The sequence below is a fragment of the Pogoniulus pusillus genome, chromosome 20 (genome assembly GCF_015220805.1).
Source record: "Pogoniulus pusillus isolate bPogPus1 chromosome 20, bPogPus1.pri, whole genome shotgun sequence".
NCBI classification, from domain to species: Eukaryota; Metazoa; Chordata; class Aves; order Piciformes; family Lybiidae; genus Pogoniulus; species Pogoniulus pusillus.
In genome coordinates this window covers 23,005,443-23,029,285 of record NC_087283.1, presented here as the reverse complement: position 1 = coordinate 23,029,285, position 23,843 = coordinate 23,005,443, and the positions used below count along the sequence as shown (strand labels likewise).

The 23,843-nt window shown below is 65.2% G+C and overlaps 1 protein-coding gene across 1 annotated transcript in view; it reads left to right on the top strand.

Annotated features, from left to right (window-relative positions):
• Nucleotides 1-794: 794 nt before the first annotated feature.
• The window catches only part of CARMIL2 (capping protein regulator and myosin 1 linker 2), a 26,334-nt gene continuing 3,285 nt past the window's right edge, over nt 795-23,843 (top strand). The window contains 34 exon segments of the mRNA XM_064159821.1: nt 795-834; nt 1,983-2,074; nt 2,194-2,244; nt 2,513-2,572; nt 3,678-3,799; nt 5,004-5,101; nt 5,679-5,749; nt 6,324-6,397; nt 7,526-7,601; nt 7,679-7,767; nt 8,084-8,178; nt 8,441-8,527; nt 8,657-8,766; nt 9,947-10,024; nt 10,724-10,800; nt 10,905-11,009; nt 11,366-11,435; nt 11,590-11,671; nt 12,956-13,052; nt 13,361-13,418; nt 13,887-14,059; nt 15,436-15,504; nt 16,087-16,180; nt 16,263-16,358; nt 16,874-17,002; nt 17,944-18,057; nt 18,199-18,374; nt 18,677-18,764; nt 19,184-19,300; nt 19,768-19,834; nt 20,666-20,814; nt 20,816-21,223; nt 22,860-22,963; nt 23,396-23,801. Of these exon segments, the coding sequence (XP_064015891.1) occupies nt 795-834; nt 1,983-2,074; nt 2,194-2,244; nt 2,513-2,572; nt 3,678-3,799; nt 5,004-5,101; nt 5,679-5,749; nt 6,324-6,397; nt 7,526-7,601; nt 7,679-7,767; nt 8,084-8,178; nt 8,441-8,527; nt 8,657-8,766; nt 9,947-10,024; nt 10,724-10,800; nt 10,905-11,009; nt 11,366-11,435; nt 11,590-11,671; nt 12,956-13,052; nt 13,361-13,418; nt 13,887-14,059; nt 15,436-15,504; nt 16,087-16,180; nt 16,263-16,358; nt 16,874-17,002; nt 17,944-18,057; nt 18,199-18,374; nt 18,677-18,764; nt 19,184-19,300; nt 19,768-19,834; nt 20,666-20,814; nt 20,816-21,223; nt 22,860-22,963; nt 23,396-23,801 (3,822 nt within the window).

The following is a 23,843-nucleotide window of genomic DNA, read 5'->3' as shown; positions in this document are numbered from 1 at the left end:
GCTCAATCCTGGCTCTTTGCCTTCTGTGGTAGAAGCACTCCAGGTGAGGCTGTCTGGGACTCTGAGCAGCCTGCTCTGCTTGGAGAGGTCCCTGCTGGCTGCGGGCAGCTTGGGCTGGATGAGCGCGAAAGGTCACCTCCCCCCATCGCAGCCTGAGATGCTGTGTGCTCAGTCCTGGTGTCCCCAGGAGGCCACCAAATGTCCTCCTCTGCTCCTTGCTTTGGGACAGTCACTTGGTCACTCTGTCAGGGCACTTTAGGCCTGCAGCGGGCACCAGCACCTGCTCTCTGAAGCAGCACCCTGCAGTGGGCACTAGCACCCATCTCCATTAACTCTCCTTCCAGGTGCCCATTGCAAGGTGCTGGAGCTGGGCTGGTCTCCCAGTGCCAGGAAGGGTTGAGCCATGCCCCTTCCATGCACACCAGCCATCCTCAACCAGAAAGATGCCCACGTCTGCTGATGGGCAAGGAGAGGTGATGGACCCTCAAGCCTTGCAGGCCAGAGCCATGGGGTGCTGCCGCTGCCTGGGCTTGCGCTGCCCACTGAGGCCCCTGGGCTGAGCGGAGCCGGGCAGGGCTGCGCTGTGCCCGCGGTGGGCTGCCGGTGCCGTCGCTTTCATTTCCCTTCTCCCGCTCAGGCGGCAAATGAGGGCTGACGGGGCAGGAAGAGGCACCCAGCGCGGGGGAGGAGGCGGCCGGCCCGCGGTGGTGCCCTCGGAGCTTCCTCCAGCCTGCGGTGCCCGCGATGCTGCCCTGACCCCCGCATCCCTGCGGGGTCATCCGGCGGTGCCAGCCATGGCCGTGCCCCCCGAGGGCGTCCCCGCCGATCTGCAAGGTAAGCGGTGCCTACCGGTGCCACGTGCGGAGCGCTGGCGCGGGGCCTACCCGGCCCCACTGTGCCAGGCCGGGGTTGGCAGAGCTGCTTTTGGGTTTGCCCATTAGCAGCAGGTGAGTCTGGGGGGCTCTGCGCAGGGTCTGAGCCCCCTGCGCTGCTCCTCAGCCCGCGAGCCTCGGTGCTGCAAGACAGCCCTGGGGCTGAAAGCATCTCCTCAGGGTTCTGGCTCCCTGTGCCTCCTGCTGCCCCATTTGTGGGCACAGCCTGGTGCTGCTCTCTCCCCTGGGCTGCCCCCAGCTCGCCAGCAGCGCGGGGGACGCGGAGCTGCTGCCGCCAGCCCTGCCTTGCTCGACGAAAGGGCAAAGAGCTACGGAGGTGCCAGGCTGCTGAAGCCTCCCCAGCGCCCCCGAGGCTCACGGCGGGGCAGGAAGGGGCCGAGCGGCTGCGGCCGCGCAGCTCCCGGTGCTGACTCCAGCGGAGCGGCTCTCTGGGGACGTGCGGCTGCCGCCGCAGCGCTGGAGCTCGGCGTGGCCGTGAGGAGCTGCTCGACCTGGGGAGGGGCAGCCGTGGGCCGGGTCCCGCTGCTCTGAGGCAGGCAGCTCGGCAGGAGATGCCTCAGGCAGGGCTGATGCTTGGGGGTGCTGCTGGTGCACTATGACTGGGAGTCACTGGTGTGCAAAGACGAGGAGGTTGGCACCCACCGCCGTCCTGGTGTGTGGGTCGGGGACAGGAGCGCTCCAAAACGATGCAAGAGCAGAAGCAGTACCTGGCTGCAGTGAGGGGAGGCAGCAGCTGGGTACCAGCTTGCAACCCAGTGGTAAATTCGGTAAGAAGGAAGCCGAGCCAGGATCCTCCTATTGCTCTGTGCCAGCTCCGTGCCATCAAGTTGGCACAAACCAGTGCCCCCAATGCTCTGTGGCTGGCAGAGGTGTCAGAAGCTGCTGTGGAGGTGGCTCCATCACCTGAGCAGCAAACAGGGCCCAAACCTGGCGAGGAAGCTCACAGCTGAGAGAGCAGCCAGGGTCTGCCCACCAGGTGTGGGCAGGAAGGCCTCAGTTCAGACAAGGTACAGGGCTGGTGCCCCCCAGGGCAGCACAGCATGAGAGAACTCTTCAGCACCACACTTCATGGAGAAACGTCCTTTTCAGAGGGCATCACCACCTTCCTGGGCACAAAGAAGGTCCTCCTGGTGGTGAGTGTCCAGCTGCAGGTGAAGTCCAAGTACGATGACTACATCTTGGTACGTGCAGAGCCCTACCCGCTGCCTGCTTTGCCACCTTCCACCCGCAGCTGGGTGGGAGCCAGAGGTGGCTCCTGTGTCACTCTGCCCTCCTGTCACACCCCTGTCCACATGCCTAGGTGCTGACGCCCTGGCGAGCCTACGTGCTGCCCGTGATGGTGCCAGTGAGGGTGAGTGCTGGGCACCCTGTGCCATGGTGGAGCCCCCTGGCTCAGCTGCCTGGGACACTGGGGTGGCTGGCCCGGGGGCCACCTGGGCCATTGGGTGTGGGAAGCCCCCAGGAGAAGGAGAATGAGGTGAAGAGGAGGGGTTGGGTCAGGAGGGTGGTGAAGGCTGCAGAGCAAGGCCAGGCACTGGCTGAGGTGGGGAGAAGGGAGCTGGGCACCCCCTCGGGTCCCCTTCTCCAGCCCTGGGGCTGATCCTGCTCCTCACCCACAGGTTCACAGCAGCTTCAGCTTCCTGGAGGTGAGGGAGATGACGGTGCGAGAGCCCAGCTTGGTGAGTGGCATCAAACCCAGCCTGGGCACCCACCCCACCTGGTGCCCACCTCCCTTCCGGAGTGCCCCACAGGGTCTAGGCCTATCCTGGTGCCCTACTGCACTCTAAAGGTCACCAGTGATGGTCTGTGAGAACTCCTGCTCTGCCACCCCTAGAGAAGTGGTCTTATGGCCTTCATCTGGGGTATCACCTGGGTGTGGGGAGGCAGGCAGGGATGGGGGGGAACAAGTGTGGCTGCTGCTGGCACCTGCTGCTGCTGGCACCTGCTGCTGGGCAGGGCCAAGGTGCTAATCGTTTGCAGGCTTACCGAGGAGCAGCCAGGTTCAGCAGGAGGGGTTTTAAACCCCACTGATCCTCTTAGGCAGCCGCGTGCTCGCCGGGCAGGGGCGGCAGGTGGGGACCGCACAGGAGAGGGCACAGTGGCACTGCCTGGCCAAACCAGGGCTGTGCCCCTATCAGCCGCTCTCTGGCTTCCGCTCACCAGAGCACCACTGAGGGCTGATGGCTCTGGTGTCTGAACCGGGGTCCTGCTGCTCAGGGGGCTGAGCCATCAGGAGGAGCTGGGTTGGAGCAGTGAGGGCTGCTGGGGCTGGAAGCCCACGGTGGAGGTGGAGAGGACATCTGTCTGGGAGATGAGAGCCCAGGGCACAGGCAGGGCACAGGCAGGGCCGAGCATGGTCCCTGTGCCGGCAGCAGGTGACTGCCACCCCCTTCCCATGCCCCAGCCACCGTGGGGAGCTCAGGAGCCTGTTGCCATGGGATTGGTTGGATTGGATTGGATTTGTGCTGGGAGCAACCAAATGCTCAAAGAGCCTCAGAAGCCCGAGGAGATGGAGGGAGGAGAGCTCCACCCCGCAGCTGCGGGCACAGGCAAAGGCTCTGCTCGCCCCCTGGCACCGGCAGCCACCTCTGTGCCTGCTCAGCCTCAGTCCTGGGCAGCTTCAGTGCCCCTTCCTGGCACGCTGAGCTCTCCTTCTTGGCTTTCATCCTAACCCCCTGCCGTGGGGGTCTGAAGGCAGGAGCTGGTGGCTGTCCCCAGGCGTTCATGGGGGCCTGGGGACACTGGCAGCCAGCTCAGGCATCTCCCACCCCTGGTGTGCTGCAGGTGGTGATCGAGACGGAGGCAGCCTCTTACGCCCTGCGCTTCATGGCCTTCCACGACCTGCAGCAAGTCATCACCCACGTCACCATGGCACTGAAGAAGGTCTTCCCAGACTCCTCCCCGGGGTAAGCCTCTCCTGCTCCTCGGGGGTACCTCTGGAGCTGCTGGAGCAAGGTTCAGAAAGGCCTCAGACAACATTGCTAGCCTAGGTTGGGAGGCACCTTAGGGATCATCCACTGCTGCAGGGACACCTCCCACCAGCACAGCTTGCCCAAGGCCTCATCCAGCCTGGCCTGGAACACTTCCAGGAAGGTTGTGGAGCAGGGAAGCACAGAATGGATCACCTGTGCCAGAGCCTCACCACCCTCCTACTCCTTCCCCAGCTCCAAACCATTCCCCCTTGGCCTGCCTCAGACCCCCTCAGCCAAAGGCTCTCTGCAGCCTCTCTGCAAGCTCCCTTCAGGCACTGGCAGCAGCTCTGAGGTGCCCCTGGAGCCTTCTCCTCTGCAGGCTGCACCCCCCCAGCTCCCTCAGCAGTGCCCACAGCAGAGCTGCTCCAGCCCTGCCATCACCTCTGTGGCCTCCTCTGGGCTCACCCCAGCAGCTCTGTGTCCTTCTGCTGGGGACAGCAGCTGGGCTGGGGCCACTGTGATGGTTTGGGTGTTACCCACCCCCACCCCTTTGGAAAATCACCCAGACTAGACTCAGCCAATCTGGAAACCGAATGAAGCTTCCTATTGCCAGCCTAGCACAGGATGCAAGCAGAGATTTACTGCCTGTACAGCTGCGGCCAGGAGCAGACAAGTGAAAGCAGCACAGAAACACAGCAGCCCTCCCAGAAACCTGAGTCCCCAGCAGGGGCTCCCAACCACCCTTCCACCTTGCCCCACCCCTCTCCCTTACCCTAGGTCTTTGCCTTACACCCAAGGTAGATTGGAGGGTTGGCCAGAGGGGTTAGGGAGCAGAAGCATCGGTCACACAGGTGGCAGGTTAGGTTAGAGAGGTGCAGCCCAAAGAGCAACTCTTACCTGTATTTATGTTCTTATCCGGCTCAGCAAGCCTATGAGTGCAGCAGGCATGGCCACTATCTCCCTCTCACAGCCTGTCACCTAATTCTTCTCACCAAAACATTCTAGCTAGGCTCAAACCAGCACAGGCCACAGTCGTGACCACCTAACAGGGCACAGCCACCCCTGCGGAGGCCAGACCCTGCTCCCTGAGCCCACCACGAAGAGCATTTCTGGCCCCCTCCCCACAGGGGCTGTCACCGAGTGCTGGGCATGCTCTTCTCCCAGCCCCCTGCCCTGCACCCCTCTGCTCCTCCCCCAGGACGCTGCTCCAGAAGTCCCCTCCCAACCTGTATGAGAGGCTCCGGCAGGTGACAGACTCGCTGGAGGAGATGCTGCAGCGCAGCCCTGGGCCCTGCGGTAAGCTCTGCCCACGCCCTGCAACCCCCTCAGGCCGGACCGGCAGGGCTGGAGCACGCCGAGGACCGTCACAGTCCTGCACCCGTCCGCACTGGCTCTGCTGCCAGCCCCCAGCTCCACTGCAGGGCACCTCTGGTGGCTTGGCTCGGAAGGAGCCTGCAGGGGAGGTCTGCTCCCCAGCAGCCCACCGCAGCCCTGCAGAGGGGATGTAGGGGCTGAGAAAGGAGCAGGGCAGCCGTGGGGCAGGCTGCTCAGTGCCCACCCGTGAGGACAGGCAGCTGCCCATGCTGCCACCTCATGCAGCCCTGCTGCAGAGCCGAGGACTTGCCCTGTGCCCTGGCCTGGAGCAGGACACTTCCCTCCCGGGGTCTGCGTGGGTCAGGCGGAGCAAGCTGCAGCCCTCTGAGCTGTGTGGTCGCTTCGGGCCTGGCAGCAGCCCACGCAGGACATTTCCAGGAGGGAAGGCAGAGTCCTTGTCCCTTTTGAGGCCTCCCACCCCTCGCCTGCCTCCTGCTCTGCCCAGAGCTCTTCTCCCCGTCTCTGGGGCAGGGCTGCCACCGAGCCTGCCTTCCTGCAGGGGGCTTCTCGGAGACCTACGCTGCCCTGTGCGACTACAACGGCTTCGCCTGCCGCGACGAGATCCAGTGGGTGAGCCGCGTGGGCAGGGCACGCCGCAGCCTGCCCCTGGGCGGGCAGGGGAGCAGGATGCCCACGCGTGCCCGCGCTCCGGGCAGCAGCCCCAGGGGCTTGCTGGAGCTGGGACAGGCAGAGCTGGGAGCCGCAGGTCGGCCTGGTTTGAGCTCCCACTTCTCCCTGGGGGCTGGAGCCAGGGCGCGGGGGGGAGGGGATACCCCGGGCCAGGTTTCCCCCAGGCTTTCACCTCGGTGCCCCCTGGGACCTCTCAGGGGGTCCCGAGCAAAGCAGAAGGCAGCTCACCAGGCCTGGCTGCTCCCCTCCTCCTCTGGGGCACTGACTCCCACCTCTGCCCACGCACAAGGGTCCCTTGCTGCCCTCTGGCCAGTGCCTGCCTAAGTGCTCAGGCCCACCAAGCCACCCGGCGTGGCACACGTGCCCAGCCAGCCGCAGCACCAGGGAGGGGTTCGGCTTGGGGTTCACCAGGGGAGGGTCCTGAGGGCTCAGCTCCTTCCAGCAGTGCAGTGCACCCAAGCCCTCCCCAGAGCCAAGTGCTGCTCCTCATCCCCGTACCCCTCCCTCCGGGCAGGATGTGGACAACATCTACCACAGCCAGGACTGTCGGGAGTTCAACCTGCTGGACTTCAGCCACCTGGAGAGCAGGCGAGTCTGCGCCCGAGCCACGCCAGCGCCGTGCCCATGCCACGCCAGCGCTGTGCCCGTGCCACGCCAGTGCCGTGCCCGTGCCACGCCAGTGCTGTGCCCATGCCACGCCAGTACCCTGCCCGAGCCACGCCAGCGCTGTGCCCATGCCACGCCAGCGCTGTGCCCATGCCACGCCAGAGCTGTGCCCATGCCACGCCAGCGCCGTGCCCGTGCCACGCCAGTACCCTCTCTGTGCCACGCCAGCACCCTGCCTGTGCCATGCCAGCACCCTCCCTGTGCCACACCAGCGCCCTGCCTGTGCCATGCCAGCACGCTCCCCGTGCCGTGCCAGCACCCTCCCCGTGCCACACCATTGCCCTCCCTGTGCCATGCCAGCGCCCTGCCCAAGCAGGGCTGGCCTGACTCACTCCTCTTGCCTTTGGGGGTGCTGCTGCTTTACATGCTCTGAGGGTGCCACATCTGGAGGTGATGCTCCCCTGCACCCACCCCCATGAGCCCATGTCATGGGCTGGTGGCCCCAGGAGGCCAGGCAAGCACCACTGCTCTTTGGTGACACTCAGATCAGCCTGCCAGCTGCCTACAGAGGGGACAAGCAGCTGGTGGCTGGCAGGGGGTTCCCCATGCAAACCAGCCAGGCCTGCTCACGGCCCTGGGGCATGGTTCTGCTCCACATCAGCACCCCACAGCTCCACCACCCCCTCACAGCGGGGCTGTGAGCTCAGGCTGTGCCCAGAGGTGTCCCTGGGGGGCTCAGCCGTGTCTCTGTTCTAAGGAAACGGAGCAAGTGCTCAGCTCTGGGAAAGGGCTGCCAGCAGGATGGGCATGGAGAATCCTCCTCTGCTCTGCTGAGGCCACATCTGGAGTCATGGGTCCAGTTCTGGGCTCACCACTTCAAGAAAGACATAGAACTGCTGGGGAGAGTCCAGGGCAGGCTGCAGAGCTGCTGAGGGCCCTGGAACAGCTCTGGAAGGAGCAAAGGCTGAGAGCCTGCAGGAGAGCAGCCCCAGAGGGCAGCTGAGCAGAGCTCAGCAAGAGAGACGTCCCAGAGCTGGGTGTCTTGGGGCATCAGTGTGGGAGCAGCCTCGGCTCAGCCTGGCTCCTGCCCCTGTCCTTGTGCCCCCGCAGGGACGTGGCGCTGAGCGTCGCCGCCTTGTCCTTCAACCTGTGGTTCAGCAAACTGTCCTGCAGGGAGCTGAGGCTGGTGAGTGGCAGCGCCCTGGCGCCGGGCAGGGCACGGCAGGGCGGCGGTACCTGCAGAGGGCTGCTCTGTCCCCGCAGACGCAGGAGGTGTGGGAGCAGCTGCTCTACATGCTCAGCAAGTCGGTGGCGCTGCAGGAGCTGGTGCTGGAGAGCAGCGGGCTGAAGGCGTAAGGGAAGGCTGGGCTGGGTCCTGCTGACGGGCAGGGCAGTCCCGTGTGCCGGGGGGGGGGGCCGATGTCCCCGCCCCTGCCCAGCACGGAGCTCCCCGACGGCAGAGGCTGCCCGCAGGCTGCGGACCAGCTGCCGAGCACTGCCGGCTGCGCCCTTTGGCGGTGCACTGCTCGCTGCTGCTGGCTCCTCAGGAGGAGGCAGCTCTGCTACGAGCAGGGGCTGGTGGCACCGCCCCAGGAGGCTGCGGGGTTGGTGCCCTGGCTCCCGGAGCTGAGTGTGCCCCGCTCGGGTGGGTGACCCTTCTGCCCGCAGGGACTTTGCACAGAGGATGGCTCAGGCGCTCAGCAACCATCCTGACTCTGCCCTGCACACCATCAGCCTTGCTGGCAACCAGCTGGAGGACAGAGGTACCAACTTCTGAGCCAGCGCCAGGCAGGCATGGGCACAGGCTGCCCAGGGAGAAGGTGGAGTGCCCATGCGTGGAGATGTTGCTGAGCCGTGTGGCCAGGGCACTTGGGCACAGGGTTTGGTGCCCATGGTGGTACTGGGTTGCTGCTGGGCTGGATGGTCTCAGAGAGCTTTACCAGCTCAAACCCTTCTGTGGCACACACAGGGGTGGGCTGGGCACCTGCTGGCACAGGCACTCAGGGCTCTCTGCTCCCTCACCAGGGCTTATTGCCTTCAGCCACCACGTGGAGAAGAGGCCCAAAGGTCTGCAGAGCCTCAGCCTCGCCAGGACTATGCCCACTGCCAAGGGTACTGTCTGGGGACACCTGGGGCCAAACTGGCACAAGAGCTGCAGGGACGCCTGGAAAAGATATCCTCTGCTCCAGATACCTGGGGCAGGGGACCATGAGCACCCATCTGTGCCACTCCCCCGGGCAGGGATGAGCATCCTCTGCAAGGCCCTGGCAGACAACAAAGCCACCAGCTCCTCCCTCAGGCACCTGGACCTCTCTGGTAACCCTGGCACCCTGGCTGGGGAGGACAGCAGCGTGAGTGCCAACCCCCCTGGGCTGTGCTGGGTGACAGCAGTGTGAGTGCCATGCCCCCTGGGCTGTGCTGGGTGACAGCAGTGTGAGTGCCATGCCCCCTGGGCTGTGCTGGGTGACAGCACCCAGGTGCTGCTCCCAGCCTGCTTTGGGTGGCTTCAGTCTGCTGGGGTCTGTGCAGCCCCCACGGATGGGGCAGTTGTGGCTGTGACACTTTTCTGCCTGCCTGGGAGCAACTGGGAATGCCCTAGGGACATGCCAGGGTGGGGGAGATGCCACCAAGAGCGAGGCTGGACCCCGGGAGCAGGCAGCTTGGGGCTAGATCCCTCTGTGCAGGGCTGATCCCTGTGCTTAGTGGCAGAGGAGGCAGCGAGCTCTGGTGCTGGGCTGCTAGGGGCTGCCTGGGGGGCACTGGGGCGCTGGGTGGGGGCAGCAGGGTGCTGCATGGAGGTTGTCAAGGTCCTGGGTAAGGGCAGTCGGGGCACTAGGTGCTGGACTCGGGGCACTGGGTGCAGGGGTCGGGGTGCTGGGTCAGGAGTGTCGGGGGGTGCTGGGTGCAGGGGTCGGGGTGCTGGGTCAGGAGTGTCGGGGGGTGCTGGGTGCAGCGGTCGGGGTGCTGGGTCAGGAGTGTCGGGGGGTGCTGGGTGCGGGGTTGGGGCGCTGGGTCAGGAGTGTCGGGGGGTGCTGGGTGCAGCGGTCGGGGTGCTGGGTCAGGAGTGTCGGGGGGTGCTGGGTGCGGGGTTGGGGCGCTGGGTCAGGAGTGTCGGGGGGTGCTGGGTGCAGGGGTCGGGGTGCTGGGTCAGGAGTGTCGGGGGGTGCTGGGTGCGGGGTCGGGGTGCTGGGTCAGGAGTGTCGGGGGGTGCTGGGTGCAGGGGTCGGGGTGCTGGGTCAGGAGTGTCGGGGGGTGCTGGGTGCGGGGTTGGGGCGCTGGGTCAGGAGTGTCGGGGGGTGCTGGGTGCAGGGGTCGGGGCGCTGGGTCAGGAGTGTCGGGGGGTGCTGGGTGCGGGGTTGGGGCGCTGGGTCAGGAGTGTCGGGGGGTGCTGGGTGCAGGGGTCGGGGCGCTGGGTCAGGAGTGTCGGGGGGTGCTGGGTGCAGGGGTCGGGGTGCTGGGTCAGAAGTGTCGGGGGCCGCTGGGTGGGGGGTCGGGGTGCTGGGTGAACTGCTGAGCCGCCTCTGCCCGCAGAACCTGCAGAGCCTCCTCCAGCAGTGCCACTCTCTGTCCCACCTCAGCCTGGCTGGCACAGACTGTCCCCTAGACGCTGTGAGTACCCACGCAGGGAGGCACAGCCCTCAGCCTCCCTCGCAGAGCTGTGCCATGGTGCTGGGGGTGCTGGGAGGATGTGGGGCAGGAGCAGTCCCCCCAGCGATGGCAAAGAATGGTTTAGGTTGGAAGAGACTTCTCAGCTCCTGGAGGCCAACCCTCACCCAGCACTGCCAGGGCACCACCAGCCCACGGTCCCCAGCACCGCAGCTCCAGGCGCTGGAGCCCCTCCTGGCATGGGGACTGCAGCTCTGTCCTGGGCAGCCTGGGCCAGGCCTTGGCAGCCCTCAAGAGGAAGAAATTGTTCCTCATGGCCAACCTGAACCTGCCCTGGGGCAACTTGAGGCCATTTCCTCTTATCCTGTGGCTTATTCCATGGCAGCAGAGCCCAACCCCAGCTGGCTGCAGCCTCCTCTCAGGGAGCTGCAGAGAGCAATGAGCTCTGCCTCAGCCTCCTCTGCCCCACACTGCACACCCCCAGCTCCCTCAGCTGCCCCTCCCCAGCCCTCTGCTCCAGACCCTTCCCCAGTTTGGTTGCTTTTTTCTGGGCATGTTCTGTGCCCTGTCCCACAGAGAGCCCCAGCATGGTGCAGACCTCCTCAGCACCCTCACACCATCACCCACCCGTGCCCAGGATGTGTGAGAGGCTGCAGCACCAGCAAGGTGCCCCTCCGTGTGACTCATGTCCCCACCCTGCAGCTCTTTGGAGCCCTGCTCCACGGGTGCCACACCAGCCTCGTCCACCTGGACCTCTCCAGAAACATCTACTCCCACAGGTGAGCCCCTGGGAGGGTGGGCAGGGACTGTGGCACCCAGAGGGGTAGCTGGTGCTGGGGGGCAGATGATGCCACCATCATCTAACAATGCCCATCATTTTCAGGAGGGTCAAAACCATCTCCCCTGCCATCAAGGAGTTCTTCAGGCAGGCCTGTGCCCTCAGACATGTCTCCCTGTCGGGCACCAAGCTGCCAGCTGATGCTGTGAGGTGAGGGGGAGCTGTGAGCCCACGAGGGGAGAAATGGGCTGGGGAGGGACCTTGCTCAGGGCTTTGCATGAAGAGTTGAGAGGGATGGTGGGCAGGGGCAGGAGGGGTGACAGAGCTCAGGGCAGGGGGGATGGCAGGGCTCCGGGCAGGGCTGGGGCAGAGCTCCGAGCAGGAGGGGTGGCAGGGCTCTGGCAAGGGGGATGGCAGAGCTCTGGGCAGGGGGGATGGCAGGGCTCCGGGCAGGGTATCTTCTCTAGCACCCTGCTCCCATTGCCTGGGCCACTGGGAGGTGCCCCACGGCAGGTGCTGGTAGCCTGAAGGCTCTCACCAACAGATGGCTCTGGGGACTCTTGCAGGGCACTGCTGCAAGGGCTGGCAGACAACAGCCACATCAGCGACCTGTGCCTGGACCTCAGCAGCTGTGAGGTGAAGGGGCAGCACCCAAGGGTGCTGGCAGTCCCGGGTAGTGCCATGCAGCAGCTGAGGGAAGGTCCACCACGGGGCCCGGGTGAGCCTCCCGGTGGCAGGACCTCGCCTGCAGGGCTGCCCTGGTGCTGACGTTCCTCCTGTTTCTCCCCAGCTGAGGTCAGCAGGGGCTCAGGTCATCCAGGACCTCATCCCTGACGCCAGCTGCATCAGCAGCCTGGACCTGGCTGACAACGGTAGGTTGTTGTTCCTCCTCCGGGAGAAGACCTCCTCCAGCCGCAGCCCCTATGGCTGCTTGCTCTGCCCGGCTCAGAGGAGCCTCCAGGGACTCCGGGCAGGGTCTGCAGCTCATGCCCAGGCTGCACTTGGCACTGCCACAGCGCTCAGCAGCAGGAGCTGCAGCGCCACAGGCTGCGCCCGGTGGGCTGCAGACACTCCGCAGCCTGCAGCGGCTCCTGCCTCGCAGCAGCCTCCCGCGGCCGCTACCCTCTCCTCCTCCCCAGGGCAGGCAGACTCCACGCGTGTGCTTCTGCCTCTGCCAAGTCCTCCTCGGGCAGGCCTCTGCCATTGTCTCTCAGTGCCGCAGCCCACGGTGGGCAGCGCGGGTGGCCCTTGCCTGCCCCTCCCGTCAGAGACCACCTGCAGCAGGGGCGTGGGGTAGCCTCTGCCGCCCCTCCTGCCTCAGGACTGTCCGAGGTGGCCTCATGTGGCTGCCTCTGGATCTCAAGCCCCGCAAATGTCTCCCTGGACTTGAACTCTTCCCACCTCTCCGCAGGGATCCGCAGCTTCTGCTGCTAACTTGTCCTGCAAGCAAGCCAAGCTGGCAGCCCCTGCCAGCTCTTAAAGTCACCTCCGAGGCCCCAGAGCTCAGAGCCGCCTTGCTAAGCTCCCAGAGCAGAGCAGAGCAGAGCAGAGCTCTCTCCCCAGCAGCTGGTGTGGTTCGGAGTCCCGCAGGGAGCTGTGCAGCCCAGCAGCGCTCCAGCACCGCTCCAGCAGCTCCCCCTCTCGCCGCAGGAGCTCAGACAGAGCAGTTCGGTGCAGGAGGGGCAGGCCCCGGGCTGGGTCACCCTGTGCCTTGCCCTTGGCTGGAGGAGCAGCTGGACGGGCAGATCCCTGTCCCGTGGGCACACATGCACTGGAATGTGAGGGTGGGGCCGCAGGGGGCTGCCTGCAGGCTGTGGGAGCTGCTCCCGCACCACCCAGGGTGGTGCTAGGGCGATGGATGACACATCCCTGTAGGGAGGCAGAAAGCAGGCACCATCTCCAGCTCCATAAGTGCTCAGCACAGCCTTGGCACCCAGCAGGAGTGCCCAGAGCAGGAGCTCCTTCCCTGAAACCACTCCTCAGGGAGCTCAGCTCTGCAAACGCCTTCAGTCTCCTTGGAGGAGCTGTGAATAGGAGAAAGATGCCCTCAGCATCTCCACCACGGTGGCAGCTTAGTGGCTGGGCAGGGCCCCTATGAGGGACCATCTTGGTGCCACCTCTGTGGACTGGGACATACTGGTGGGCATCTCCCCCAGGCCTGGACCCTGACATGGTGACCTTGGTGCTCTCCCTGGGCAGAAGCAAGTCCATTCGCCACGTCTCCCTGGGCAGAAACTTCAACATCAAATCCAAGTAAGTGCAAGGCCACAGCAGCCAGGCCAGGAGGTGCCCTGGCACCACGCACCCACCCCAGCTCTCTCTCCCCATCCAGCCCCATGGGCTGGTTGAGAATGCCAAGGATTGTCCATCCTGCCTGCTCCAACCCTGCAGGGATCCCGGGGACATGGAGGGACCATTACGTGCTCCTGGCATGCTCCCTGTGGACCTGCAGGGACAGGCCCCAGCTTCGGGCAAAGGCAGGAGAGTGGATGGACCTTTGCCAGGTGGCCTCCAGGCACATGAGGAGGACACTTGTGTAACCCCCCACTGCCTCTCCCCAGGGATGGGCTGTTGGATGTCCTGCATCGCATCGTCCAGCTCACCCAGGAGGACGACTGCGTAAGCCCAGCTTGCCCTCGCCCACTCCGACCACCCCCCACGCTCCGGGTCACACTCCAGCACCACCCTGCAGCTTCGGTGCCAGCCAGACCCCTCCCAGCGCAGGCTGGGAGCAAACCTCCCTCCCCCTGCCGTCCTTCTGCCGTTCTCCTCCCTCGTCAGAAGCGGCGAGGGAAGTGGGAGCCTCTTCCTGGCCATCTGGGGAAGCAGGAGCTGTGCCCAGGCGGAGGCTCCCGGGCGGTGCTTGGTGTGCCCTGGCAGCAGCCCAGCTCCCCAAGGCTGCCTCCTCGCTCCCTGCCAGTCACAGAGGAGAGCCCAGGCTGTGGCCCGAGCACCCACAACTCTCCTCCTCCTCGGGGCTCGGCAGGACCTGGGCTGCCCAAAACGCTCTCGTGGGTGGGGCCCGAAGCTGTGCCTGCTCGGTGGCACAGGTCCTGACTCGTCCTGGCTTCTCCCTGTCCCCCGCAGCCTCTGCGGTCGCTGTCGGTGGCAGACTCGCGGCTGCGGCTGGGCACCGCCGTGCTGCTGAGTGCCCTGGGCGGCGGCAGCAGCCTCAGCAGCCTGGACATCAGCGGCAACCACATGGGGGACACGGGGGCCAAGATGCTGGCCAAGGCCCTGCAGACCAACACAAAGCTCAGGTAGCAGCAGCTCCACGGCAGCTCTGAGTGCCCTTCCCACCTCGTGCCTTGATACCATGGTCCTGGGTGCGATGCTGATGCCATAGCAGGAGGTTTATTGTGGTCCCTGGTGACCACGGATGTGACCCTGGGACTCTTTAGCCTGGAGAAGGCTGAGAGGGGTCTTGAGAACTTGTCTGTAACTATCTGAGGGCTGGGGGGCAAGAAGGGGCCAGGCTCTTTGGGGTGGTGTCCTGTGACAGGACAAGGGGCACAAACTGGCACCCTGGATGTTCCACCTGAACAGGAGGAGAAAGTCGTTTGGTGTGAGGGTGCTGGAGGCCTGGAGCAGGCTGCCCAGAGAGGCTGTGGAGTCTCCTGCTCTGGAGACTTTCAAGACCCGTCTGGACATGTTCCCAGGGTTGGCAGGGGGGTGTGAGAAGGACATTGAGAGGCTGGATCAGGTCCAGAGCAGGGCACCAAAGGTGGGGAAGGGTCTGGAGCAGAGGGCTGGGGAGGGGCAGCTGAGGGAGCTGGGGGTGTGCAGTGTGGGGCAGAGGAGGCTGAGGCAGAGCTCATTGCTCTGTGCAGCTCCCTGAGAGGAGGCTGCAGCCAGCTGGGGCTGGGCTCTGCCCCCTGGGCTCAGGGCATAGGAAGAGAGGACCTGGGCTGGAATTGTGCCAGGGGAGGCTTAGGCTGGAGAGGAGGAGAAATGTCTCTGCTGGTGCAGTGGTCAGGGCTTGGCAGAGGCTGCCCAGGGAGTGCCCCTGGCTGGAGGTGCTGCAGAGCTGTGTGGCCAGGGCACCTGGGCAGAGGGTTTGGTGCCCAGGGTGGGGCTGGGTCACTGCTGGGCTGGGTGCTCCCAGAGAGCTTTTCCAACCCAAACCATGCTGATTCCTTGGTGTCCAGAGGGCCCTTCTGACTCTACCAGTCTGTGATTCCTGGTGCACAGGCAGGGGCTGTGACCGTATCTGGCTCTGGTGACAGCACTGGCAGGGCACCTGTGAAGGCCTGCCCAGCTCCCTGGGTGCTGCAAAGGATCTTGCAGTCACTGCCCTCATCCCCCTCTGCCATCAGTTCCTACGGCACTGTTCTGGGACCACCTTGTGCCAACAAAGGCAGGCCAGAGGTGTCTGCAGGGATGGGCAGGGGTGTTGGAGCCGGAGGTGGGGTAGTGCCTGGCCATGCCCACCCTGCCCTCCAGGCACCCATGACCTTTACAGCTCCCTTCCAAGCCCAGGTTTGGGTTTTGAAAGCTGAGTTTTTTATCCACATTTTTGGGCTGTTGGGTGCCTGGGCTCAGCCTTGGGCTCCCTCTTCCTGGCACGTGGTGGGTGGGCACCCAGCTCTGGGCTGGGTGGGTGCTGGCAGGGCTCACTTTGTCCTTCTGTTTGCAGGACTGTGGTTTGGGACAGGAACAACACAACAGCCCAGGGGCTGCTGGAGGTGGCTGAGGCTTTGGAAAGGTAAGAAGGAGCAGCTTGGCCCTCCTGGTTTGCTGCCAGTGCGCAAAAGATGGCACCAGGATGTCATCAGCTGCTCCTTTGAAGCAGCAAAGAGCATCCCACATTTGCATACAGGTCCCAGGGGACTTAGCTGGCACACAGCTTGGGCCTTGCAGCCACCAAAGCCAGCTGCCACCTCTTGGCTGGTGTCACCTTCATTGCTGATCTCAAGGTCTCCCCTGGGCCTTGCAACCCAAGCCAGCGCAGCCCCTGCCAGCCAGGGCAGCTCCCAGTGCCACAGTGGGGATCTGATGCCCGTGGAAGAAGTGCCAGGCACAGCTGCAGGCCTGGTGTTCGGCCATGCAGGTTCTCTGGGGGTCTGAGGACACACAGGTTGATTGCAGAGCCTGGGAGGTGGCTGCTGCCACCCCATCGCTGCTTGCAGGCAGCCAGAGTTGGGCCACACCTACCTTTGGGGCTGGAGCTTGGGACAGCATCTGGGCTGCTGTTGGGTGGTCCCTGTGGGCAGATGGCCCACGTGGATGAGCCCCAGGAGGCTGGCAAGGGCCCAGCAGCACCCACTCAGCCCACGCTGCCTCGCAGGAACTACACCCTGAAGTCCATGCCCCTGCCCCTGAGCGACGTGGCACAGGCGTTCCGCAGCCACCCCGAGAGAACCGAGGAGGCCGTGCACAAGGTGGGGAGGGCACACGGGCAGGGGGCACCCGGGGCCAGGGGCCACCCACCCTTGGCTGCTCACAGCCTCTCGCCTGCTGCAGCTCCAGTCCTGCCTGGCAAGGAACCAGCTGCGGCGCACGATGCCCACCCAGAGCTTCCACCTGCAGCAGGGCACCCTCACCTCGTCCTCGGAACAGGTCTGCTGGGCACCTCGGCACCCTGGGGCTGCCTTCCCCTGCCCAGAGCAACCCTGGGTGGCTTGGGTGAGCTGTGCAGGCAGCACACACCCCCTTTGCCGAAGGCAGGGCAGAGCTCCAGGAGCTGGTTTGGTGGCCACGGTGCCTTAGGCCGAGGGTTGGTCTCCATGCTCCCGGAGGTCTCCTCCCACTGGAACAGCTCTGGCATTCTGTGAATCCAAAGGGATGAGAGTGGGGCTGGGCAGAGAGACCTCCCGGGAGCCCTCCCGGTTCCGCCCAGCGCTCCCTGCGCCTGCAGCCCCGGGACATCTCCCTACCCCGCACAGCATGCTCCCAGCGCATCCCTGCCATGTGGCATCCCCGGATATTAGACAGGGATGCGTGGGGGGCAAACTGTACCCTGCCTGTGCCCGCCGCGTCCCATCGGGCAACACTGGCTCCCCCTCCTCCGGGAAAGCCCCGGCAGGGGGGACCTGGCAGTGCCGTGTGTGTGACGCAGCCTCTCGGCGCTGCAGATGGTGACCGAGGGCTGCCTGAGCCTGCAGAAGCGCCTGGACATCCTCAGCAGCTGCTCGGGCAGAGAGGCGGAGGTGGACATCCTCCGTGCCCAGGAGGCCATCAGCAATGCCAACCTCTCCATCAGCGTGAGTCCCCCTGCGGGGAGACCCTCGGGCCAGGCGTCAGCTGGGGGTGGAGTCGGGTCGTAGATGAGTTAATAAGCTAATGAGCTGGCAGCCGGGGACACCGGCGGGGCATTGATTAGTTAATGACTTAATGAGCTGGCAGCTGGGCACGCCGCAGCCATCGCCCCAGCCAGTGCCTGCGCCGAGGCCTGCAGAACGGGGCAGAGCAGCCACAGGTTCCCCAGTCCCTTCCAGACCCAGGCCCAAAATGTTCCATATCCCTTCCTGCACAAGGGGCATGGGAGCTACCAGTGCCCCACTTCCTCTGTGCCACCACCCCTGCTCCTGCACCCCTCCTTGGCACAGGTTGCTCCACACCCTGCTGCCCATGCTGGGGAGAAACCAGTGTGCCCCTCCTTGGGCAACCCTCATGCCACCCTGTCTGGGTACAGCCCAGCCACAAGGATGCTCCACCAGCCCATGACAAAGGTCACCACATTGGCTGGGCAGCTCCTAGCACTGTCAGCCATGGTTTGATGCTCCTGGTCCCTCTTCTCTCTCCCCACTACACCTCCTCCTCCTTCTAGAGCTCCTTTCAAATCACCTCCTCCTACTTCCCTACTTTATGGCACCCTCTGGGTGCTCAGCCCAGCTAAGATAGCCCTTAAGAGGATGGTGGGAGCAGAAAGGTGGTGAAGGTGGGAGAGAATCTCCCCTGATGTGGGCAGCAGCATGGAGAACGAGGGTCAGTGGGTGGTGGAGAGCAGCTGGGGGGTCCAGCTTGAGGCACCATAATGGGCCAGGATGCCCAAGCCAGGCCCAGCAAGGTCACTGGCTACCCCAAGCTGATGCAAGTGATGCTCTTCCATGGGGTGGCCATGGGTGCTGGCTGTGCTTGGCAGGATGGAAGGCCAGGCTGAGGTGCCATGGGATGATCAATGCCAGCTCTCTTCCCGCAGCAGATCCTGCCCCTTTTGTACGAGGCAGGAAGCAGCCCACACCAGAGCAGCAAACTGCAGCACAGGCTGCAGCGTCTCACGGAGGAAGCTTCTCAGATCTGTGGCCAGGAGATCCAGGTGGGCACCCCCGAGTTGCTGCTGGCACATGAGATGCTGATTGCCCTCATCCTGAGGATGAGGGATGTAGTGTCTCCTGGGAGCCACATGAGCCCTGGCACAAGAGGCGCCGAGGCTCCCCTTTGACCCCCCCCGCTGCAGGCGATCACGCAGGCGGTGCTGGACACGGCGCACGGCCTCTGCCCAGCCCTGGTGCGCAGGAGCGGCGTCAGGGACCAGCTGGGCAGTGCCATGGCAGAGCACATCCATCTCCAGGACCACCTCAGCCTCAGCGCTGTCCTGGACCAGATGGTCACTGATGTCTGCAGCAAGCTGAAGTGGGTTACCTGCCACACTCTTCCGTGTCTTTGGGTGCTCTCCCTCGGGGCCAGAGGGTGTTGCTGGGAGGTCTCTCCCGATGGAGCTGGGTCTGGCTGCTGTGTTGGCCCTGCCGAGGCTTTGCTTCCTGTCTGGATCCTGTTTGAATGGGTCCCTAGAGGCAGGTGTCCCTGTCCACGAGAGGGGGTCAGAACTAGATGGTCCCTTCCAACCCCAGCCACTGTGCGATTCTAGGGCGCTGGGAAGTCCCAGGGGGTGACTTTCCTGCTGCTGGCCCTGACCACCCCCTCTCTGCCCCCAGTGAAATCAAACTGTCTGTCACCGCCGCTGTGGCTGACTGCATTGTGCGTGTTGTGCTGGGAGACCTCGCCACTGCCCAGTGCAGACTGGTGAGCGCTGGGGGCTGCCAGCGCCTCCGGGACAGGGCTGTGGGCTGGGGACGAAGGGCTGGGGACGCGGGGCTGAGGTGCGGGCTGGGCATCCGGGTCTCCTAGCATCGCCCAGCCAGCGGCCAGGGTCACAAGTAGAGATGTGCTGCCCGGGACGCAGGGCAGTGCCCAGCCGCACTGGCTGTCCCGCCAGGTAATCCCTGCCGGTGCGGTCACGGCAGGGCTGCCGGGGCGAGGCCGGACACCGGCAGCGGGCGCAGCGTGCCGGGCGCAGCGTGCCGGGAGCGGGGCAGCTGCGGCGGGGCCGGCGGGAGGCTAATCAGGGCCTAAATCCGCTCGCAAATCCCAGCCGCGGGTCGGGAGCGGCAGCGCCGCCGGCAGCCCTCGGGACCACTCCAGCGCTCCCTTCATGGTTCCAGGGCGAGAGACTCGCCAAGCAGGGTCTCGACCTTCCGCTGCCGCCACCGGAGCCGCTTGAGGACGATGCCACGACACAGCCCAGGGGCAGCAGCCCTCCGGACCTCGCCATGGAGGAGGTAGGGGCTGGCCGCGCCGTGCGGTGCCCGCACCGAAGCCGCCTTTATCCATAAGCCTTACCGGATGATGCCAGGCTTAACGCCATGGCCTCCCTGGGCACACGCACCCCCAACACCCCCCCGACGGCCACTAAGGCAATTAGTGCTGGGCGATGGTACTGTCACCCTGCCCACCCTGCTGCCTGTCCTGATGGCACCTGTGGGCTGTCCTGGTGGTGGCCCAAAGCTTCCCGGGCCATTGCTTCAGGACCTGGGATCCAGCCCAGCTGGGAAGCATCCGACACAGCAGCATGGGTGGTTCTGGTGCCAGAATGAGATGAAGGGGTGCAGCCCTGGGGGCCTGGGGATGATGGAGGGGTGGCACCCACCACTGGGCAAGGCCTGGCTGGCTCCAGCTGCTGCAGGGTGCCACTCGCCACGGCCAGCTCATCGGTGCCCAGGCTGCCACTGTCCCTCTGTGCCCGCAGCACAAGATGGCCCTGCGGAGGAGGAACAAGCACTTCAGAAGCATCCGGCCCACGCCAACCATGAGAAGTAAGGCTGCCCTTTGCCATGGTGGGTGGGTGCTGTGCTGTCTCACTTGGAGCAGGGGGATGATGGGGAGAGCCCTCCCTGACAGTGCTACATACTGCAGGCAGTGCCTGGCAGGGGTCTGACCCCTCCAGAGAGCCTCTCCTGGTGCTGGCCTCACCTTGAGCTTGCCCTTGTGCTGGTTCTGGGGGAGGGAATTGGTTTGGTGCCCATGGGGTAAATGCCCTGAACTCCCTCCCCACGCAGCCAGGCAGCAGTGGGCAGTTTGTCCAAGTATGAGCGTTACCAGGCACCTGCCCCAGCACTGGTGGCTGCCCCACAGAGCCCTGTGTACCTGGGCAGAGGGGCAGGATCCCTGTGGACAGGGGGCAGTGAGCAGCTGGTGGGTGGCTTCTGCTCTTTGGGGCCTTGGCTGTGGTGTGTTTGGCTTTGGCTGAAGCAGATCTCGTGCTGGACCCCAGTGTCTGGCACCCAGGTGCTCCCAGGGGACCCCTCATGTCCCTGAGCTCAGCACCAGCACAGCCTATTGTGTCCCTGAGCCCAGCAGCACCCTGGCTCCTGACAGCCCTAATCCTTGCAGCACCCTGACCCTTGATGTCCCCAAGCTCAGCACCATCCTGACCCTCTTCCAGCGGGTAACCAGGGGATGAGGATCTGCCTGCCAAGCAAAGTGGTTAGGGTGCATTGCTGGGTGTTGTTCTCGGGACCGGCCCTGGCAGAGCTGTGCCATGCAGCTGCTACTTGCTGCAGAGCTCACCGTTTGCAGCAGGTGCTTGGCTCTGCCCCCGTCCCAGCTTCTTCCCCTCCCCCCTCGCTCCCCCCCCCCCCCGCCAGCCCCTTCCCACAGCATCCCGCGCCCTGGCAAACCACGGGGGCCCACGCAGGATCCATCCCCGCGACAGTCCCTAGGCAGGCTGCGGGTGGCCGCGGCCGCGCTCCCCTCCCCGCGGCGTGACACAACACGACGCAGCCAGCGCCCGCTGACCCGCCGCGCGCGTGGGTGAAGGTGACGCCGGTGGCAGCGATGATGATGATGATGATGATGGTGATGATGATTATGCTGCTGCTGATGGGAAGGCCTGACGAGACTGGGTGTCAGCTGGGGCCCCCTCGTCCCTCGTAGGTGCCTCGGAGCTGGAGGCGGTGGCGGGGGGGGACGGCAGCGGGCTGCAGGCTGAGCGGGCTCCGCCGTGGCACAGCCTGGCCGCTCCGCCGGCACGCCCCGGCCCCGCCGCCACAAAGGATGCGGAGCCTGCGAGCGGCTCGCTTCAGCCTGCCGCCGCCGGAGCGCTGCCCATGGACCTGCCGACCGCCGGCCAGAAGCTGGAGCACTGCACCAAAGCCAGGCCCAGGCCCAACCGCCGCCACCGGCAGCCGCCCAGCAAGCCCAATGTGAGAGGGGCCGCGGCGGGGGGGGGCTGCCGGGGGGCTGGCTGGGGTCCCTTCTCACGGCCAGCCGTGGGCTTACCCAGCCGGTGCCGGCTGCCGGGATGCGCGGGGCTGCGGCAGCTTCCTTATCCTGCATCCCTGCGGCTGCCGGGGCTTTCTCCTGGGAAGGGGGGGGAGGCTGCAAGGATGGACGGCGGGGGGGGAGGCTGCAAGGATGGGTTGAGAGGGGTGATGGGAGCCATCCGTCGCCTTCCAGTCTGCCTGCTGGCAGATGCCGGGCACCGGGATCTGGTGGGCAGGCAGAGGGGGATGGAATCCCCGCAGGCTTTGGGTGCCAGGGGCTGGCACGGCCGACGATGGCTCTGGCTGCCCCTCTCTCCCTGCACCCAACCTGCTCCCCCTACCAGCCAAAACCTAGCGACCCCGAGGTGCCAGCGTCTGGCACAACTCCTTGTGATGCTGGTGGGGCTCTGCTTGGAAACGGGGGGTTGGAGTGGGGGGGTGTTTGCTCCCCCCACTGCCCCCTAAAAGGGGCAAACAGCTGCCCACAGCCCCCTTCCCGAGAGAGAAGTAACTTTTGGGTGCTGTTTGTGGACAGTCTGTCTCTGCCACTGTCCCCAGAGCTGGACCCTGCTGGCATCACCTTGTGCCCGCGCCACCGTGATGCAGCTGGATCCTTCACCCCACCGGGGTGCCCAGCTTCCACGGCTGTGGTGATGCTCAGCCCTAAACCGTGGTGGGACCAGCCCTGCCATGGTGCTCTGTGAGCTGGGTGGGTGCTGGAGGCTGGCAGGGGCCAAGCTGGGCCTAAGGAATATCCTCATGGGACACCTCTCCAGACAGGCAAGCTTTGACATCCAGGGTTGGCCAAGACCTGAGCGAGGATGGGCTTTGATGGATGCAGTGTGACAGGGAGAGGCAGCCTCGGATGGCTGGAATGGCTCCTGAGTGGTATCAATCAATCCAGCCATAATGAAAAGTGGTTATGGACTGGAATGCCACCCACGACAGGCAGGCACCTCCCTCTGGTTGATAGGAAGCCACCCCTGGAGTGCTGTGTGCTGGGCCATGGCTGGACTGCTTTGCCATGGGGATGGGGAAGGTTGGCCTTCAGCCAGGCTGTGGTGCCACCCCAGGGTTGGAACCGAGGATCTGCATCTGCAAGGACACTCCTTGCATCACCCACCAGGAGCATGAGTGCCCCTTCCCTGGCACTCAGCTGAGGGATGTGTCCCCAGCAAAGGCTTCTCCTGTGGGACAGCAGGGGCGAAGGGCTGGCCCAGCTCGAGGAGGACTTTAACAGGGTTTGTCACTGTCACCAAAGAGGGTCGGCAGCACCTGCCTGTGTCTAACACACAGCCACCAGATCCCAGCCACCAGAACCCACACGTGGCACTCAGCGAGCTGCAGGGGGCTGGCAGGAGCCTGGGCTGGACCTCCTCATGCTCCAGGGACGTGGCAGGGTCAGAGCTGGGGTGCAGCTGGTGGCACCACGTCTGCCTTTTGTGCCAGAGGCACGGGGTGATGGAGGGTGCCAGCATCCTTCCTGCACGGGCACCCACTTGTAGATGCACAAGCGTGGGTGGTGTGGAGAGGCATCCTTGCCCTGTGCCAGGCTGATGGGCATGCTTGCTCGCAGGTGCAGCCTGTGGCCTGCAAGAACAGCGAGGACAGGAGCATCACCCGCGTGGATGAGGGGCTGGAGGACTTCTTTGCCAAGAGACTCATCACAGAGCAGCTGCCGTAAGCTCAGAGGGGGTGCCCAGGGCTCCACATGCACCCAGCACCTTGGCATCCCCTCTTCTCCTCTGCCCTACCTACCCTGCTGGTGCCTGTGCCAAAGGGAAGCTGGCAAAAAAACATCCCAGAGGGCATCACTAAGGCTGAGGCTGGCAAAAGAGGGCAGCGATCCAGCCGTGGGGTGTGGGCTGTGGCCAGCACCCCACAGCCCCAAGCTCAGGGAGAGTCTGTGGGGTCTGTGCCACAGCAGGGATGCAATGGGGCAGCACTCACGGGGGTCCCGCAGTGGGAGCAGTCACCTTTGCTGGGACACAATCCCCTCACAGGTGTGGCGTCCAGCGGCTGAATCCCTTTGGGGTGGACGGGGCGGGGGGGGCAAAAGCGGTCCTGGGCTCCTCGGCAGCCCAGAGCTCAGTCTGCTTCCTTTCTTCCCAGCCCCGCGGCTCCGGAGCCCCGCACGGGGTCAGCCCTTCTGGCCCCCTCCAGCTCTCGCACCCTCAAGAAGAAAATCGGGAACTTTTTTGCCTTCAAGAAACCCAAATCCAGTCGCGGCTCGAGGTGTGAGAAGGAGCCCGAGGGCGGCCCCGCGGCCCCCAGGAGCCGCCGCTCGATGCTCAGTGACATCCTACGAGCCCCAAGCAGGGCGGGCGAGGGGGGCAAGCCTCTGAGTAAATCGGAGGAGGGAGGGCTCGCTGCCGACCCCCAGGCAGAGCCCGAGCACTGCCAGACCCCCGACTCAGCCCGCAGGATCCGGCCCAAGTACTCGCGGGAGGGCAAATCCCAGTCCCTCATCCTGCTGCCCGGCGAGGACGAGGAGGTGCTGGGGGTCAGGCACAACAAGGTGAGAGCTGGCACTTAGCCGCTGGGCTCCGTGAGCTCCAGG